Here is an 18,178-nt window from a genome sequence, read left to right on the forward strand (position 1 = left end):
GTCTGGGCACAAAGCGATGGGGCTGTTGTGGGGAATCCTACAGGGATTTACTAGAAGCACTTACACGACGAGCCTGCTTCCAGAACCACCTCTGCTGCTTCTTGCAAAAGCCTCGGACGTGGCAACGAGGCTGAAGTTGAAGGGGTGCATGCCTTGTCCCTGTGAGAAGCCCAGAGCAGGGCCCACACCGCAGAGAGAGGAGCCTGCCCTGGGCAGCGAGCAGCCTGCAGGCCTCAGGACAGTGCGCTGGCGGCCAGGGGTCAGGGCCCAGAGACAGCCTCCCCCGTGCACCGGCCCTGTGAGTGAAGCTGCCGTGCCCGTGGCCACTGGGCTCCCGGGAGCTGTGGCCGGCCGGCATTGTGCTCCCCACAGGGGTGTCTTCAGACACAGCTGGCCCTGGAGACCTGGGCTCAGCACCTCCCGCCCCCCCCAGAGAACTCGGGCATCTGTGTACCTCCAGAGCACAAGGTTCTCACCAGGTCTCCCTGCAGCCTGAGCTCTACCCAAGGCCTGTGGCCTCCGCATATGGGATGCTGAACCCACAGCCTCTTGACACCCAAACCGCCCACCGCTCACTTCCTCCCTCACCAGCGCTCGCCGCCTCCACGACAAGTGCACAGGCGCCACCACTGGGACCAGAGCAGCGCGGGCTCAGAGTGAGGGCCCGGAGGCCTTTATTTCTGTGCCGGAGGCGGGAGGGTGTGGGCCGCCCTGAGGGCGGTGGCACTGCCCCTCCAAGGAGCAGCTGGACCTTCACCCCGAGTCTGGGGGGCCCTCCTGGTGGGGGCCCGGGTGTCTTTCCCCAAAAGCTCTGCCGCCCTGGCCGTGAACCAGGCCCGGCTGTCAAAGGAGCAGCGAAGCTGGAGAAGCTGGAGCCAGGGGGGAGAAGCCGTGGAGGCAGGGAGGCCGCGGCCCAGCGAGAGGGCAGGTCCCCCTGCAGGCTGGCGCCCCCTGCTGGCGACCACCTGACTGTGCCCAGAGTCTCTGGCCGGGTGGGCGCCAGCACAGGACGCCAGGAGCTACCACCTCCTCTCAGCGCAGGGCACCCCTGCCCTGGGAATCAGCCCCCACCCAGGGAGGGTGTGACAAGGGAACAGGACGCTGCTGCAAGGCCAGGCACTCAGGGCCCGCAGGGACGCCTGCACGGCGGGTCTCAGCAGCTGCCAGGGCCCCAGGAGAGAGCAGCTGACGAGGGCCAGATGGTGCCCCCTCCCCCAGGGCCCCCTAGGTCTCCCCATTACCATCCCCACCCACGGGCTCCCCAGAGGCGGAGGCAGGAAGAAGAGCAGGGCTGGGGCTGGAGTGCCGGGGCTTCCGCGAGAACGGGAACACCCTGTGGGCGAGAAGGGGCCTGAGCGCTTGGCCGCCGCCCCCCCACCCGCCACCCCAGGCACCACCTGGCTCACCGCCGCTTGGTCTCCAGGGGCACCACAGCCTCCGCCAGCAGGTCTCTGTACAAGTCTGACTTCAAGAAGCGCGGGTAGGAGTCCTGTGAGAGACAGCACCCCGCCCTGAGCCCTTCCTGCTCCTGCTCAGCCAGCACGGCCAGGCTCGCCTGGGGCTGGGCCTCAGACAGGCCCCCCCAGACCAGCTCAGACTCAGGAAGACCGGCCCCCGTAGGGGCAGGAACCTCCGGCCACAGGGACCCGGTGTCCCTGGTTCTCTGGGACCTGCAGAGAGGGTGAGGGCGTGGGCCAGGATGACACAGGATTCAGCAAAAAGGGACAGGAACCTATGAACCCAGCTGCTTATGTTTCAAAAAGAAAAATACGTATTTACATTGTTAACTTCAGGTGGCGGAACAGGGATATAAACAAGATTCAGTGGAAGGTACTTTGCTTTGTAGGTTAGATTCTGAAGCAGTGCGGATGTTTCACATGATTATAAAATAAATAAGTGATTTAAACACTGAAAGTGAAGCAGGGACAGGTGAATCTGGGTGTCAAGTGGGCAACATCACCCTGACCACACATAAGCAAGCATCTGAGGAGCTACAGCCAAAGGACCAAGAAAAAAAACAGTAAGCACTTTCAGTGACTTTGAGTGGTAGTGCCGTGATCCTCGGTTCAGCTACTGAGTGACTCTAGAGGAAAAGTTGAGTGATTATAACGGTACCACTGAGAACCCAGATTTTCAGAAGGGGAGTGAGGAGAAAGAGGTTAAGGGAACGCTATAATCGTGATTCCAAATTAGAAGCTTCAGTACGAACTCCTGGTGTTTTACTTAAAACAAACCGATTCTATCCACCGGAAGGCCTGGTAACCATGACTACCCCTGACGCTACAGACCAGTCTGGTTTGCAGGTCAAGGCTTCAGAACGCCACTACAGGGGGAAGACTGAGGCCTCAGGGAACTGCTGGCTCTGGGGCAGGATGGCCCCATAGAAAGGAAGGAAGCACCACAGGTTTCAGACACATCACAGGACTTGAGAGCAGCCAGCCGAGAGGGGGTTTCTGCACCACCTGTGAGATGAGGGGGCCAAAACCCATCCCATATGGTGAAAATGTGAATGGACAATGGCATCAAAAACATCCCGACACCATCAACTGCCCTCAGCAGATACCAGGGCTCCAACTGCCTATTCTGAAAAGTGGTAGAGGAGGAGCCAAGTCCACCTCTCCGTCCTGTCTCTCCTCTGCGATCGGCACCGCTGGGCCAGCAACGCAGAGAGGAGGCAGTGGTGTGTGAGGCTGTGTGAGGCTGTGTGAGGTGTGTGAGGCCGGGGTGGGGGGGGGGGCTGGCAAGGTAGGGCTTCTCCACGAGAAGAGACGGCTGGCCCTGCACCCCTCCTGAGTGGAGAACATGCAGCCACCACCTGTGCAGCAGCAATAAAGACCCAGCACAGTGAAAAATAAAAATAAATTTCAGATCCCATGTGCCACAACTGGAGATCCTGCTTGCTGTAGCTAAGACCCGCTGCAGTCAAATAAATAAATAAAAATAAAAAATATTTTAAAAATACAAAAAAAGCAAATAAACAATACCGTTGGTGTTTGAGGTGTGATGCTGGCCTCTGTGGCCACACCGAAAGAAAAGAGGTGGGCATGTCCTTGAGGGGAACATCCTGCAACGCCTACAGACAGGGAGTCTGGAAATGGCTTTCAAGTCTAGGGGGGCAGTAGGCGGGAGGGGTGGCGAGTCTGGACAGGCCTGGGCTGCAGCCTGACCCCAGCTCCCGAGGGGATGGGGACACCCACCTTCTTCATCAGCAGGTAGATGTGCCGCTGGGCGTCGTCCAGCACGTGGCGGTGGGGCTGGCTCAGGCCCGCCAGCGTCTGCTCCATCGTCCGGCTGTCGATGTTGACCCAGCGGGCGGCGCCGGGGGCCAGGAACTGCCTGTGCACGGGGCGGGGAGCCTGGCGGGTCAGGCCCGCGGGGCTGCCCACAGCCCCCACCCCAGCCTGCAGCACTCACTGGTACACTGCGTCCACCAGGGCGGGGACCCGGGCCTGGCCTCCGTGGCGCAGCTCCTCACAGGCCTCCCAGAAGCTGAGGTTCTCGGCTGGGCGTCCAGGCACCAAGTCAGGCCCACCACAGGCTGCTGGGCACCTGGGGTCGGGGCGGGGCGGTGGGGTCAGGCAGGCAGCAGGGTGGGGGCTTCTCACCACTGAACTCTTTCCCGAGAAAGTCCATGAAGTGGGCCCGTCCCACGGGGTCTTCCAGGAGCTCCCGGAAGCTGAAGGCCCACTGCTCCACGCGGAGCCTGGTGGGCATGGCCGCGCTGGTGGAGGGCAGGTAGATCAATCTGGGAGGCCTGTGAGGAGCTGTGCCACAGAGGCCAGGCCCGGGTCCCCGCCCTGGGTGGGCACATCTGCACCCCTGGCCCACCTGCTCACCTGGGTGCATTCATGGCCCAGTAGGCATCATCGTCTGTGACCCAGGGGTTGCTGGGCAGGCACCCCGACATGATGGGGTCGTGTGGCCCATGCTGGCTGCTAAACTTCAGGTACCTGGGGGTGGGGCAGTGCCAGGGCCGCTGCAGGGGGACTGTGGGGACCAGGGCGCAGGGGAAGGGTCTGGGCTTGGGGTGCCAGCTGCCACCCCCATCCCACTCACGCCTCGAGGCAGGTGGAGGACTTCACGCGGGCTCGGCCCAGTGCCCTGCGCAAGCACTCGACCTAGGACAGAAGGCCTGTGAGGGGGGCCAGGCCTGGAAGCCGCCAGCCCCCCGCCCTCTCCTCCCCCCACCTACCTCCCGCCTGTAGAAATCCACGGTCTTGGTCTGCAAGGGGCCGGTGGGCTGCAGTTAGAAGGATGTCCCACCCCTTCCCTGCCCCTCAGAGCCCCTGTCTCTATTGCAGGGTCTGACTTTTCAGGAAGCTCCCTGGGGCCCCGAGTCTGGAGGTTCTGGGTGTTGACCAAGCCCTTGGATGCTCAGAGCTGCCTGAGGCACCTCAACTCTCTCCACTTCCCACTCAAACACACCACGGGGCGGGGAGAGGCACGGCACCCCCAGGACACCTGTGATGCCGACCTTCCCTCTCAGCTGACTCTGATGGAAGTGATAAAACCGTGACCACAAAGTATGATTCTTAAGTCAGGAAGACCAGAAGAACCTGCCTTGTTGCCGGTGTCAAGGGCTCTGACTGAGGACTCAGCAGTGACCAAGTTCAGCCGTGTGTCCTGGTCTAGTCATGCTCTGGAGAGCGTGGTTCCTTCTGCCGGGTCCCTTGGGCCCCCAGCCCTGCCCACCCCCCCAAGGCCCTGCAGACCCTGATGCTGCCCTGGTTGGGGGAAGCCCCCCCCACCATAGGGCCCGCTGTACTCACTTGCACCCAGGGCAGCAGGTGGGAGGCAAGAGAGAACGAGTTAGCAGGGGGCTGGGGTGGGGGCAGTAAGGCAAGGAGCAGAGCAGAACAGCTGAAGTGACCGAGTGCCGGGGCCGTCTGACAGACAGGTGGGCGGGCAGTCCACAGCAGGCCCCTGCAGTGAGGGGGCGGCGGAGGTGGGGGCACATGGGGCGGGGTTGGGGGCGGGGGCGTGCCCGCAGGGTCCTCACCTTCGGCACTCGCCCGGCCGTACAGGGGCCCTGCCCTGGTCCCTGCTCCAGAACGCTGGGGGCCCCCGGCTGCAGAGACAAGAAGAAGTGGGGGGGCACAGCTCAGGTGGACTGCAGAGACCCTCCTGACCCCTGACACAGAAGCTCCGACATGTCCCCCCCACCGAGGAAACGTGCTCAGAGGAGCCTGGGCCCTGTCTCCCGCCTGCCCACCAGCTCCCAGGGCACCCTGCCTGCCCAGCCCACCCTGTCTCCTCTCCAGCCCTCACCCAGCTCCTCTGGTGAAGCCCACTATCTGTCCCAGGCCCCTCGTCCTTCCTTGCCTGAGCCAAGCTCACCCCAGGCTCTGGGCTGCTCAGACCGGAACCCCGGGTGGCCCTGCTGAACCTGTGGGGTCCTGCTACCCCGCCCCCATGGGTGCCCACCCCACGGGACGAGGCAGCTGCCCTCCCCGCTCGTGGCCCAGGAGCCCTCGTGGCCCTCAGCCACGCCCGCACCACCTCTGCGCCCTGAGCCCGGGACCCCCAGGTGGAGGGTTAGGGGCCATCTCCCTGGAGACAGCGGCCACACCTGACGGGTAATCACGCCCCCAGTGCCTGCTCCTGTGGGGACGTCCCCCAGCGCACCTACTGTGGTCGGCTGGCACTGCCGCACAGCTGATGGCCACTGGGCTCTCCAGTGGGACCTCAACCCACCTTCCAGGCCCCAGGCCAGCACCCCGGGAGCCTCCGGCCTGCAACCTCAGCCCCTCATGCTGCAGCGAAGCCTGGCCCCCACCCGCCCCCCAGAGCCTTCAGGTGACCCCACCCCTACCCCCAAGGGCCTAAGGTGTGCCCACTTGCCCCTCCCTCCAAGGGCCTCGGGTGCCCCCTCACCCTCCCAGGGCCTTCAGTTGTCCTCGGTCAGATTCCTTAGACCCAGAGAGAAGCAGGTGGGCCCTGGTCTGTGGGCAGGGGCGGCTCAGGCCAGGCCTTGTGACCTCTGAGTTGTGACCAACCACAGAAAGAGAACTTCCTGTCACCTGACAGAACCCCTAAAAGCACGTCCTTCCCAGGGGTCAGAAAGGAGGTCCTGCCAGCGATCACGTGAGGCAGGACCCCACAGCTGTGCAAGAATCTCCCCCAGGGGCTCACCGGGGGCCTGTTCACCAGCCAGTACGTCTGCTCCTGGCACGCGATCACCAACCGGTCCCCCTTTCTGCGCTGCTTAGCTGCCCTGGGGGGAGTGGGCGAAGTTGGAGGGACATTGCGTCCACGCCAGCAGCCCCACCTTCAGGCCAAGGCCTGGACAGTCCCGCGCGGGAGGGTGCGGGGCAAGCGGGCGGGCCTCACCGCAGCTGCTCCCGGGCCTGCATCATCACCAGGTCCCACGCGTGGTTGATCTTCCTGTGCAGCTGGTGGTAGTGCTCCTGGCCAGGGTCAAGGTCTCCAGTGGGACCCTCCCTCCTGCGCCCAGCTCTGGAGCGCAGACACCCACCTCCCCTTGAGTCACCTCGTGTGCTCCAGGGCCTCAAGTGGGGACTGGCATCCCCAGGCTGAGTTCAGCCTGCGGAGGGAAGGATGCCCACCTTCTCATGGTCCACCAGGGCGCCCTGCTTTCGGATGTTCTTCTTGGCCAGGTAGATGGCTGGAAGGGCAGGCACGGGCTGCAGAGGAGCGTCGGCTCCCCTCCCCTGCAGCCTCACACCCGAGGCCATCAGCCCGAGGCTTCACCCGGGCTGGCCCACCCCTCCTCACTCACCATAGTCCAGCTCGGCGGCTGGCCACAGGGTGCTCGTCCAGAAATAGGGCGTCTGGCAAGGAGCAGGAACAAAGATTCTGGGACTTTCTGGGCCTTCCCCACCCTGAGAGTTTGTCCCCTGGGGAACAGACTGGGCCGGCTGGGGTCATCTACTGACCACCCCCAGGCTCAGCTGACCACCTGCCATTCCCTGACTCCGGGCTTCCTGCCCAAGACCCTGATGCAGTTGCAGTGCTGGGGGCTGGGACTGAGGGCAAGCCCTGCCGGGGTCCCTGGTGTGGCCAGGAGGGGGGCCCCATCATGACTGAGGACACACACTAAGATGCAGTGCTGCATTCTTCAGGGCCCTGGCGGTGGTGGAGGCCTCAGGACCCGGGTAAGCTAGTGGGGTCCTCTGCAGGGACTACCCCTTAGGGGGCCCTACTGAAGGTTCCTCCCCTCGACCTGGCCTTTCTGTCACGGGGACACTTCCAGTCCAGGCCTTTTGGAGAGTGGCCAGCGGATCACCAGGCAGGGGGTCCTGCTCCAACCACAGCCCCGCCCCTCCCTGGAGTCCCCCACTGGGGTTGGGGGTGCTGCCACCGCGGCACCCCACCTGTTCCCAGTCTAGGCTGACCTGGAATCTATAGGGCGTCTCATCCGGCCGGAGCTCGAGGCGGCGAGGGTCGCGCAGCGGGTAGAGGTAGCCGTGCTGCACGAGGAGGCTGCCCAGGTGCAGGGCCTCTGGGAAGTCAGGCGGTGGTCTCAGGGTCGGGAGGAGCCAGGGCTTGGCAGGGCTTGGCCCCGCCCGACCCCGGAGCCGCGGGGGGCGCAGGAAGAGCACCGGCGGCCCCTTACCGTCCTCCGCGATGGAGTACTTCTGGATCAGCCACTCCACGATGTCGCTGCCTGCGCGACAGAGGCCGGGGTGAACCGAGGCCTCGGCGGGCCCCTCCACCCGCCCCCGCCCGCAGCGGCCTCACCGTTCACCGCGTGCGGGATGACGGTGACGAGCAGGCGCTGGCTCCGCATCGTCACGCCCTGGTCGGGGTCCTGCATGGTCACGACCATCCTCTCCATCTGCTCGGAGGAGGTTGAGGGTCTACGGCGGCTGGCCTGCCCCACCCCCAGATCCCGATTCCCAGGAACCGGCCGGGACGCGCCGGATCAGTGTGCCTGGAGATTAACGCGCACTGATGGTGCGATTTCAGGCCGCCGCGGAGCGCGGAAGCGCGGGGACGTTGGGGGGCTGGGTCGCGGGCGAGGGGCGACCCCAGCCCCAGGGTCTCCGTCGCCCCACCCCGCTCGCACAGGGCCATCGCCCCTGACCCGCGGCCACACTCGCGCGCTCGCGTAGCGGCCACACTCGCGCGCACCCGCACTCACTGCTCCCCGGCCCCTCCCGGCCTCGCGTGCCGGGAAATCGGGGAGCGGGAGGGACCTCTGCACCCACCTTGCTCAGATGCGGCCTCTGCGCGGGGGGCTGCCCGCCGTGGGGCGCGGGGCCGGCGGCCATGGCAAAGGCAGGCCGGGCGCGGCGAGGGTGTCCGCGCGCCCCGCCCCGCTCCGACCGCCGCCCCGCCCCGCCCGCGTGTTCGCCCGCAGCGGCCTCGAGGTCTGTGGCTGGGGGTCGCGCGGGCGTCAGAGCATCCGCCTCACGACAGGCTCCCCTCACGACACGAGAAACCGATGTCTGTGGGGACTTGCCTGGCGCTTCGAGGGGGGCTTGGCCCCACCCCAGCAACGTGGGGGATGAGAGAACCGGGCTCAGCTGGGACGCGGGTGGGGGAGGTTCAGAAATGGGCGAGGACTCCGAGAAAGGCTGGGCCGCAGACACGGGAGAGGACTCTGGGAGAGGAGGGTCTCCGGAGAGGAGACGTGGGGGAAGGTGGCCTCGGTGGGGGACCCCTCCTCCATACCTGCTGGGTGCTGCAGTGGTCAGCCTGGGGGGCTGTGGGGTCTGGGTGAGGGATCGAACAGCCCGAGGCGAGTGTCCCTGCAGTTGTGATCCTGTGCCTGACCCCTGAGGTGCTCCTGGGTTGGGGGGACACTGCTGTGAAGGTGTGCAGGAGGGGGTCCTTGAGGCTTGGGGAAGACTGAAGGTAGCATCCTTCCCCTCAACTGCACAGGGGCCTGAGGGGGCCTTTGGAGAGCAGAGACCCCACCCAGGTTACCCTGAGGCTGTGGGAGACTGTGGGAGGGGCCTTTACTGCAGAGAGATCTCAGCACCTGCTCCTGAGATTCGTGGGCATTCTCTGGGCTGAGGGCCCAGCCTGGCCATTTCTCTCCCTCCTCCAGCATCTTGGCTTCCCACACCCCTTTGCTGGGGCCTTTCTAAAGTGTGCAGACAGGTCTATTTTTGTTTTTTAGGTGCTGGGGGGTGGGGCAGGATGTTGGCACTGGCCTTTGGCCAGAAGCCTCAGTCATGGGGATCTGAATCCATTTCCACTGCTGGTGAAACCAGGTCCAGGATGCGCTGGGGAGGGGCCTGGAGGGGGCTCCTACCCCTCCAGGCATCACTCTCCCCTAGATCCTAGTGAAACCCACCCACCCAGCCCCACTCACACAGCTCAGATCAGGCTGACCACAGGCCTACCTAGCTGTCCTCTTCCAGAGAGGCTGAAAGCCACCAGAGGCCAGAGCTGTCCCCGGTCTGGGGACGAGTGGCCTCCTGGGCCCCGGTGGTGGGGGAGGTGGGTGGGATGTGACCCTGGAGGGGCTGGGGAGATCCTGCCTCAGAGAGATTGTGGGCAGGTGGGCTCCAGGGAGTACGGTCCCCGCCCAGCCCGCATGCCCCCAGCGCCACGGCCTGCAGGCCTCCTCCGAAGATAGAGGCTCCTTTGGGCAAGGGCAGATCTGAGCCTTGGGTGTCCTCAGAAATGGGGCGGGGGGATTCAGGGGTGTAAGGAAGCAGGGGGACTCCAGCTGGTGTTTTGCGCCCCCCCCACGCTGACGTAGAGCCCCAGCCTGCGGTCCAGCTCACCCCGCCCCCACCCTGCTGACCCCCCATCTGCCTGCTGCAAACTGTTTAGGCATCGAGACCAGAGACCCCTTCTGTGTCTCCTCTCAGCTCTCCACCTCCCCATCCTGTTTTGAATCAGTCCCTTTTCTTCCCCCACTAAGGACAGGGGCTCCCGGAGCACAAAGGCCCCTCCACCCAAGCCACCCTCGCATAGCCGGCTCAGTAAACACTCGCATCGCGGCTGGGTGCCTCACTGTGTGGGGAACCCCGACCCTGTGTCTGGACGCTGGCCCGTCTGCGCTGACGCCGGTGAACCTCTGGGGTGCACTGCACCCCCCACCCCCCTGAGGCTGGGCACACTCTAGGGGTCCCCTCTGCCCAGAAGGAAGCTCCAGAGGGTGTGGGTGGGGGGGGCCCAGGTGTGGCCTGCGCTGCCGTCAGGTAACAAGAGCCTGGGGACTTGTGGGGGGGACGCACCTGCTCCCCTCGGCGCCCTAGGCTCCACCCGCCCCGCCCAGAGGGCTTCCCCAGAGACTCCCCAGACTCCCGGCGGCACCGCGGGGGTGGGGCCTCCCTGATGGCCAGAGCGGGGTGCAGGCGGGGCGGAAGGCTGGGACCGTGACCACGGCCGTGTGCGTCTGTGTCGGCGGCGGCCGTGCGGGGTCCGGGTGCGCCCGCGGCGGGGACGACCGGGTGCCGGCTCCGAGCGGGCGACAAGCGCGTCTCTGCGGGGCTGCGCGGGGTCCGCGGAGCGGCTGGGGGCGCGCGGCGCGGGCGCGGCGCTGGGCGCGGGGGGCGCTCCCGGCCGGGATGAGCTCACCGCAGTCGCGCCGGGGCTGAGCGCCGAGCCGGGCGGCGGCGGCGGGGCGGGCGGCGGCTCCTCGGCGGCTCGGCGGCGGGGCCGGGCCGCGGGCCACCATGCTGGGCCTGGACGCGTGCGAACTGGGGGCGCAGCTGCTGGAACTGCTCAGGCTGGCGCTGTGCGCCCGAGGTGAGCGGCCCGGCTGGGGCCAGGGCGGCCACGTGGGCGGGGGGCTCTGGGGGGGGGGCGCTCAGCCCCGGGCAAACCGGTTTCTCCCCCTCGGAAACTTTGGGGGCGCTCGTGGGGACCTTGCGGCGCGGTCCCCCCGCCGCGCTCTGGAGAGGGTGGGGGGCTTCTCCCAGGCTAGACAGTCATGGGGCAAGGGGCCAAGAGGGGGCGGGTCTGCTTGTGAAGCCAGGACCGCAGGGGGTCCCTCTCCCGCGGGAACCTGCCCCTGAGGTCCGCTCTCCCTTGGGTGGGGCTCGTGCCCCTTGGGGAGGTTGAGGAGCCCACAAGGACCGGGGCGCAGTGGGCAGGGACTCAGAGACCCGGCCCCAGGGCACCATGGGAGCTGGCTCCTGGGACTGTGCGAAGGGCTGGGAGTGACCCCCGTTAAGGCCCGGGGACGGGGCTCAGCTGAAGGGGTCTGGAGGCACCTGGGGCGGTGGCCTCAGAACATAAGCAGAGGCGTTTGGAGAGAACCACCCCTACTCTTCAGGAGCATCGTGTGGGGGAACCCCTGCGCCATGGGGAGGCATTCAGGGAAGCCAGCTCCGGGCAGTGTGGCAGGGACCCAGAGCTGTCCCAGAGCATTGTGGGAATGGGGCCTGGGGGCCCTGCAGGGCGTCGGGGTGCAGCCTCTGCTCCAGAGATCTCAGTGGTCACCACTTTGCAGTGTGGACCTTGGCCCCGGGGCTGCTCCCCATCTGGGCCCTTCCCTCTCCTCACCTTTGGCCTCAGAGTCAGGGAGGGGCTCTGCACGAAGGGTCGGGCCAGGGGAAGGCAGCTGGTGCCTCCAGGGGTCCCTTGCCTCATCTCTGGGAGCCTCCTGCACTAGCCAGGCCCCTCCTGAAGAGGCTGGGTGTGGGTGCTGGCCTGCGTCTTCCTGCCCACCCCGCTCCCAGAGCCCTCACAGGCTGCCTCTTCAGTTCCCTCCTTTGGGCGGTGGGAGGTCCAGCTGGCCATATGGCAGACTCCAGCAAAGGCCAGGGTCAGCTGGCAGCAGCTGCTCACACGGCCTCCCCAAACCCCAGTCCTTCTGACCGACAAAGAGGGGGGCCAGCTGCCACCGGAAGAGGCGCTGGACGAGGCCGTGCCCGAGTACCGGGCCCCGGGGAAGAAGAGCCTCCTGGAGATCCAGCAGCTGGACCCGGACGACGAGAGCCTGGTCAAGTACAAGCGGGCCCTGCTGGGGCCCGTGCCACCCGCCGTGGGTATGCCCGCGCCCTGGGCCTGGGGGGAGGGCGGGGCAGGGGCACCTGTACACTCCCGGTTTCTCTTCAGATCCAAGTCTGCCCAACGTTCAGGTGACCAGGCTGACACTGATATCTGAGCAGGCCCCGGGGCCCATCATCATGGACCTCACAGGTAACTCCCAGATGAGGGGTGCGACCCCAAGCCCCAGGCAGGGACCTCACAGGTAACCTCTGCAAAATATGAACTGATCTTTGGGGTAGAGACCTGGGCTCGTCGCCGTGGACCTCTTAGGACCCAATTCCAAGTCCTCAGACTGCAGAGCCCACAGATACAGGCCCCCCCATGGGGGCTCCAGGCTCAGGGTTTCATCCTCACAGGAGTTCACGCTTAGCTGCACTTTCCCTAACAGGGGAGTTGGCTGCGCTGAAAAACCAGGTGTTTGTCCTGAAGGAGGGTGTTGATTACAAAGTGAAGATTACCTTCAAGGTGAGGGAGCTGTCATGGGGGACACCAGCCAGCCCCAGGCCCAGCCCCAGAAGTTCCCGTTAACACTGTCTGTCCCTCAGGTCAACAAGGAGATCGTCAGTGGGCTGAAGTGTCTGCATCACACCTACCGCCACGGCTTGCGAGGTGAGGGCGGGGTGCTGGGGGCACGGGGAGGGGGGGGACTTGGGGGAGGGCAGAGGGCAGTCCCCAGTGCGCTCGTTCCCCCGCAGTGGACAAAGCCGTCTACATGGTGGGCAGTTACGGCCCGAGCGCCCAGGAGTATGAGTTCGTGACTCCGGTGGAGGAGGCGCCCCGAGGCGCGCTGGTGCGGGGCGCCTACGTGGTCACGTCCTTCTTCACCGATGATGACAGGACCGCCCACCTGTCCTGGGAGTGGGGCCTCCACGTCTGCCAGGACTGGGAGCGCTGAGCGCCCCGCCCCGGGGCCTCTTCCCACTGGCCTCCCCACCTCTGTCAGCTGCTGCAAGGGAGCCCTGAGCGTTCCCCGGCCCCTCGGTGACCAGACCCCCACCCTCCGTCCTGTCCCGGGATGCCCCCCCAGGCCTGGCACTGTGCCCTGAACGGTCCTATTAAATGTCGCTCTGTGTCGGTGCCCGTGGTGTCGCCTGTCTGCCTCCCTCCCCGGGCGGGGGGGCTCCCGGCCTTATCTCTCCCGCGACTAGGCCTGGGTGCCACGTGGCGGCCGCTGCTTGGCCCCCCGCCCCCTTATCTGCCCCCGCCCCAGGGGCCCCTGCACCGCCATGGATGGCCAGCTGCTGCCGGTGCTGCTGCTGCTTCTCGGGGCCTCCGGCCTGTGGGGACAGGGGCCAGGGCCTGGGGGTCCCTTGGAGGAGCCCCCCGAGGAGCAGCCCCCCGAGGAGGAGCCCCCGGAGGAGGATGGGGTCTTGGTGCTGAGCCAGCAGACCCTGGGCCAGGCCTTGCGGGAGCACCCAGCCCTGCTGGTGGAATTCTGTGAGTGCCAGGCCAGCGTGGCTGGGGACCCGCAGGGGCCGCCCGGGTGCTCTGCTCTGCCTTCACTGTGCTCCCGGGGCTCCGTCAAAGCCTGGGGCGGAGCTGGGCCTGGGGTCCAGCCTCACGGTGGGGAGGCACAGGTGCAGGGGAGAACCAGTCAGTGTCCCCCAGGCTCTTCCGTGAAGGGCTAGCCAGCATTCAGACTTACACATCCATCTGGGGTTGTACAGCCAATTTACAGGCGGGAGCCACTCCCAGCCGGCAGGCCTCCGCAGGCAGACGGCGGGAGCTGGCCTCAGGGGGTGGCCACGGACGATCTGTCCTAAGCCCACTCTCGGGACAGTGCTGGCCACTGCAGACCCGCGCAGGGGCCCTCAAGGAGTCCGGCCTCTGGTTTGCGGGCTCCGTGTGGCCGAGGCTCAGGTGGGCCCCTGATGAGGGGGTGTGGGTGTGGACTGGATGTGTTGCTCCCTGCCAGATCTCAAGCGTGGAGCTGGCCCCAGGGTTGGCCGGCTCTGGCCAGGCCGGAGCAGGGGCTGCAGCAGGGTGGTGGCGGCCTGGGGCGCTCATGGGTCTGTCCTCCAGATGCCCCGTGGTGTGGGCACTGCAGAGCCCTGGCCCCTGAGTACAGCAAGGCGGCCGCCCTGCTGGCTGCAGAGTCGGCCAGAGCCAGGCTGGCCAAGGTGGATGGGCCCGCGGAGCCAGAGCTGGCCGAGGAGTTTGCGGTGACAGAATACCCCACGCTCAAGTTCTTCCGAGACGGGAACCGCACACACCCGGAGGAGTACACTGGTGCGGGGGCAGGCGAGGGGGCGGGCGGGCGGCAGACACTGGGCCTTGGCTGAGGGGAGTCTCCGCAGGCCCCCGGGAGGCCGAGGGCATCGCCGAGTGGCTGCGGCGGCGGGTGGGGCCCAGCGCCAGGCGGCTGGAACACGAGGAGGACGCCCACGCACTCATGGACGCCCGGGACGTGGTGGTCGTCGGCTTCTTCCAGGTGCGCTGGGGGCCGGGGCCGGGCCTGGGAGCAGGGGGTGGGCCCGGCGGCCTCACAGGCCCGGGCCCCTCAGGACCTGCAGGACAGGGACGTGGCTACCTTCCTGGGCCTGGCCCAGGACGCCCTGGACATGACCTTTGGCCTCACCAACCGGCCGCAGCTCTTTCAGAAGTTCGGCCTCACCAAGGACACGGTGGTCCTCTTTAAGAAGGTGGGTCAGGCGGGCTCAGAGAGGGGCCGGGGTGGGGGTGCCGGCTCCCCTGACCCGCCCGGCGTCGTCCAGTTTGACGAAGGGCGGGCGGACTTCCCGGTGGACAAGGAGCTGGGCCTGGACCAGGGGGACCTGTCACGCTTCCTGCTCACGCACAGCATGCGCCTGGTCACAGAGTACAACAGTGAGGTGAGCGGGCTGCCAGGCGGGTGCAGGTGGTGGGCGTCGGCTGTGGGGGCCTCCATGAGCTCCACCTGCCCCTGCAGACATCCTCTAAGATCTTTGAGGCCAGGATCCTTAACCACCTGCTGCTGTTCATCAACCAGACGCTGGACGCCCACCGGGAGCTGCTGGCAGGCTTCCGGGAGGCAGCTTCCCCCTTCCGGGGGCAGGTACTGGCTGGGCCTAGGGGCAGGGGTGGCGGGGCTGCGGGGAGCCCACGCGAACTTCCTGCCGGCAGGTGCTCTTCGTGGTGGTGGATGTGAATGCCGACAACGACCATGTGCTCCAGTACTTCGGCCTCGAGGCCCGGGAGGCCCCCACCTTGCGCTTCATCAACGTCGAGACCACCAAGAAGTACGCGCCAGAGCCTGGGGCGCTGGTCACCGCTGCCGCCGTCACAGACTTCTGCCGCGTGGTCCTGAGTGGAGGGGTCAAGGTCAGCGGCGGGCTGCCCACGGGGTGGGAGCAGCAGCTACCGGGAGAGACCCCCGGTGAAACCCCTGGCCCTGTTCCCCTAGCCCTATCGCTTGAGCCAGGAGGTCCCCCCAGACTGGGACCAACGGCCAGTCAAGACCCTCGTGGGCAAGAATTTCGAGCAGGTGGCTTTTGATGAGACTAAGAACGTGTTTATCAAGTTCTGTGAGTGTGGCTGTGGCGGGCGGTGGGCGGCGGGGGCCCTGCTGGCTGTGCTGACGTGTCCCATCCTAGACGCCCCGTGGTGCACCCACTGCAAGGAGATGGCCCCAGCCTGGGAGGAGCTGGCCGAGAAGTACAAGGACCACGAGGACATCGTCATCGCTGAGCTGGATGCCACAGCCAATGAGCTGGAGGCCTTCCCTGTGCACGGCTTCCCCACCCTCAAGTACTTCCCAGCAGGGCCCGGGCGGAAGGTGTGGCCTGGGCTCAGTTTGCGTGCTTCTGCCCTCGGCTGGAGGTGGGCCTGGCCTCGGAGGGTCAGCCTTGGGTCCAGGAGGCGGGGTCCCCAGATCACATCCCTCCTCAGGTGATTGACTACAAAGGTGCCAGGGACCTGGAGACCTTCTCCAAGTTTCTGGACAGCGGGGGTGAGCTGCCCACAGAGGAGCCTGCGGAGGTGCCCGGAGCTGCCTTCCCGGTGGGTGTCTGTCCCCAGGCGCCAGGCCTCGGGCCAGTCCTCTGGAGGGTGGCTGTGGGCGGGCATGGGCGGGGCTGGGTTGAGGCTGTGGCATCCAGCTGGGTCTCTGTGACCCCTTCCAGGAGAAGCCAGGAAACGCCACGGAGCCCAGGGACGAGCTGTAGCTGCCCGCCATCAGCACCCACCCAGGAGCTTGTCCGGGGCCGCGAGAGCAGTCGTGTGAATAAAGAGCTCTGGTCTTGGACTGTGTGTGGTTCCTGAGAAGGGCAGCCCTGGTCTTGGTTTGGGCCGGATTTCAGCCCCTGGGGCCTCTACATCCTGGGTGGGGCCCAGCCCTCCTGATGGGCACCTGGGTCCAGCCTGGGTTTGCAGCCCCACCAGGGCAGGAAGGAGGACCACAGCACTGCTGCTGTGTTGGCCCTGCCCTCTTTCCCAAGGTGCCAGCGTGGCTCCGTGTCCCCCACCCCATGCCCCACGAGGCTGGGCCCGACCTCGAATGGTGCTTGCGAGGCAGGGCACGCATGCCGGGCGCCCGGCAGCCACGTTGGACAACACAGTCCACAGCCAGAGAAGGTTCAAAAATGGTTTTATTTCATTATTATCCAAGTACCTTTGAAAAGATAATTGTACAAGTCAGCGCATGAAAAACGGGCTCAGGACAGCCCCCCGCTGGTGCGGGCCTGAGAAATGTACATATTTACAGGGGCCCTGGGGAGGGCGGCCCGGGACCCGCTGAGCCGGCTCGGGCCTTGGTGCTCGGCGCCGGGCCCACACAGTGGCAGGCCAGAGACAAGCTGGTTGAAGGCACTCGGTGACACAGACAATGGACAGAGGCCCCGGAGCCCCCTGCACCCTGGCTCTGGGGTGGGCCCAGCCAGGGCGGGCCACAGCAGGCACGCGCCGGGGGCGTCCGCTTAGCAGCACGGGGTCGCTGGGCAGGGTCTCCAGGCGGCCCCATGGCGGGCTCCCCGCCGGTGCGGGCTCGCACGCCCCTGGGAGGAGGGGCCCCAGCAGACTCCTGCCCTCCTGGACACAGAGGGGCTGGGTGGGCTGCCTAGACAAGCGCACCACCCTGCCAGCAGCTGTGCCCACTGCACTCGCGAGAGCGGGCAGCCCGGTGCGGGCCCTCGTGGCGCTCGGGGCTGCAGCGGCCAGGCCGCCGGTCAGTCCACCTTCTCCACCTTGCCGATGATCTTCTCCTCAAAGACGGGCAGCACGGCCGCGTCCTCGCGCACCTCCTCGAACACCACGCCGCACTCGAACTCGTCGCTCACTTTCTTGAAGTAGAACCTGTGGTCGGAGGAGGCACTGAGGGTGGCGGGGCCGGGTGGCCGCCCCCCAGCACTGCCTGCAGGCCCGCGAGCTGGCCCTGGTGCCTGAGCGCCGGTGCTGGACACCACGTGCGGGTCCCTGCCCCGGCCTCTGGGGGAGCGGTGGGTGGGCTCAGGGTCTCCGTTCCCTCCATGGGGTACCGCATGCACTCGGCCCTGCAGCCCAGGCCCCTCCGTGGGCGGGCCCCAGACCAGACCCCAACAGCCCCAGCGTGTTCTGCAGTGCCCTGAGGGGCCTCCAGGGTGGACCTGCGGTGGGGCCCTGGCTTCCACGGTCCCTTAAAAAACACCTGGTCAGGAAGCCAAGACAAGGCTGGCTCGGGCCACACCAGCATGGGTGCCCGGGAGGACCTGGGGCCCCGCGCCGAGGCCACACACGTCAGCCCAGGGCCAGGCGGACGGGGGCGGGACTCAGTGGGAGGGGCGCACACAGCTCTGTGCTGCGAGCCCCCAGCCTCTCACCTGTAGTTGCCCTTCTTGGTCAGCAGCTCCTTGAACTGGCCCAGGGTGACCGCGCGGCCTCGCACCAGGGTCCGGTAGGGGATGGGCTCTCCGCAGAAGTAGTAGGCCACGACAATGCTGTCGCACGGCTGGGCACTCCCACCGCCCGTCTTCCTCTGCGATTTCGTCCTGGGGGCCGAGAAGCACTGTGACCGCTGGGCCTGGGGCCCTACCAGGCGCCCCAGGAGATGACGGGGCAGGGCCTGCAGGGTGGGCTGCACCACGCTCGGAAACGCTGAGTCCACAGGTCCCGCTGCCCACCCCGCCCCAGCCACGCCCACCCCTGGGGGCTCGCCCTGCAAGCCTCCACGCTCTGCCAGCCCGGACCGTGACGCAGACACAGCCAGCTAGCTGTCCACCGCCGCCGCCACCCACTTCGAGGCCCTGGTCTCACTGTGGCCTGGCCGGCCTAGGGGGCGTACCAACCACCCAGACCACGTGAAACGGGC

The 18,178-nt window shown here is 66.6% G+C and overlaps 4 protein-coding genes across 11 annotated transcripts in view; 2 read left to right on the forward strand and 2 right to left on the reverse strand.

Annotated features, from left to right (window-relative positions):
• Positions 1-651: 651 nt before the first annotated feature.
• On the reverse strand, positions 652-8,478 carry RGS11 (regulator of G protein signaling 11). 3 transcript variants are annotated; one of them, XM_043455982.1, is made up of 17 exons: positions 8,172-8,478; positions 7,702-7,798; positions 7,577-7,627; positions 7,356-7,462; positions 6,740-6,791; positions 6,567-6,625; positions 6,331-6,407; positions 6,133-6,214; positions 5,000-5,068; positions 4,193-4,222; positions 4,057-4,118; positions 3,837-3,950; positions 3,606-3,721; positions 3,415-3,502; positions 3,198-3,336; positions 1,407-1,489; positions 652-1,333 (listed from the first exon to the last, which is right to left on the reverse strand). In XM_043455982.1, exons 1-17 carry the CDS (start codon positions 8,232-8,234, stop codon positions 1,225-1,227), a joined length of 1,398 nt encoding a protein of 465 aa, XP_043311917.1. In that variant the 5' UTR covers positions 8,235-8,478; the 3' UTR covers positions 652-1,224. The 3 variants fall into 3 exon arrangements, with proteins under 3 accessions (XP_043311917.1, XP_043311918.1, XP_043311916.1); XM_043455983.1 differs by having other exon boundaries at positions 4,193-4,216; positions 8,172-8,477; XM_043455981.1 differs by having other exon boundaries at positions 4,193-4,216; positions 7,356-7,627.
• Positions 8,479-9,946: 1,468 nt separating this feature from the next.
• ARHGDIG (Rho GDP dissociation inhibitor gamma) lies at positions 9,947-12,997 on the forward strand. Its single transcript, XM_043456587.1, has 6 exons — positions 9,947-10,671; positions 11,736-11,915; positions 11,986-12,069; positions 12,308-12,384; positions 12,465-12,528; positions 12,615-12,997. Exons 1-6 carry the CDS (start codon positions 10,599-10,601, stop codon positions 12,812-12,814), a joined length of 678 nt encoding a protein of 225 aa, XP_043312522.1. The 5' UTR covers positions 9,947-10,598; the 3' UTR covers positions 12,815-12,997.
• Positions 12,998-13,130: 133 nt separating this feature from the next.
• PDIA2 (protein disulfide isomerase family A member 2) lies at positions 13,131-16,141 on the forward strand. Its single transcript, XM_043456586.1, has 11 exons — positions 13,131-13,356; positions 13,942-14,148; positions 14,217-14,350; positions 14,424-14,561; positions 14,634-14,750; positions 14,828-14,953; positions 15,022-15,219; positions 15,302-15,422; positions 15,492-15,673; positions 15,787-15,897; positions 16,020-16,141. The coding sequence occupies exons 1-11, from the start codon at positions 13,146-13,148 to the stop codon at positions 16,059-16,061; spliced, it is 1,587 nt and encodes a 528-aa protein (XP_043312521.1). The 5' UTR covers positions 13,131-13,145; the 3' UTR covers positions 16,062-16,141.
• A 325-nt stretch (positions 16,142-16,466) lies between these two features.
• Positions 16,467-18,178, reverse strand: part of AXIN1 (axin 1) — a 33,534-nt gene continuing 31,822 nt past the window's right edge. For all 6 annotated transcript variants that reach the window (XM_043456504.1, XM_043456502.1, XM_043456499.1 and 3 more), the window contains 2 exons: positions 17,691-17,858; positions 16,467-17,187 (listed from right to left, as the gene is read on the reverse strand). In XM_043456504.1, the coding sequence (XP_043312439.1) occupies positions 17,061-17,187; positions 17,691-17,858 (295 nt within the window). In that variant the 3' untranslated portion in view covers positions 16,467-17,060. The remainder of the gene's footprint in view (positions 17,188-17,690; positions 17,859-18,178) is intronic.

This window comes from Cervus canadensis, chromosome 32 (assembly GCF_019320065.1).
Source record: "Cervus canadensis isolate Bull #8, Minnesota chromosome 32, ASM1932006v1, whole genome shotgun sequence".
Lineage (NCBI taxonomy): Eukaryota > Metazoa > Chordata > Mammalia > Artiodactyla > Cervidae > Cervus > Cervus canadensis.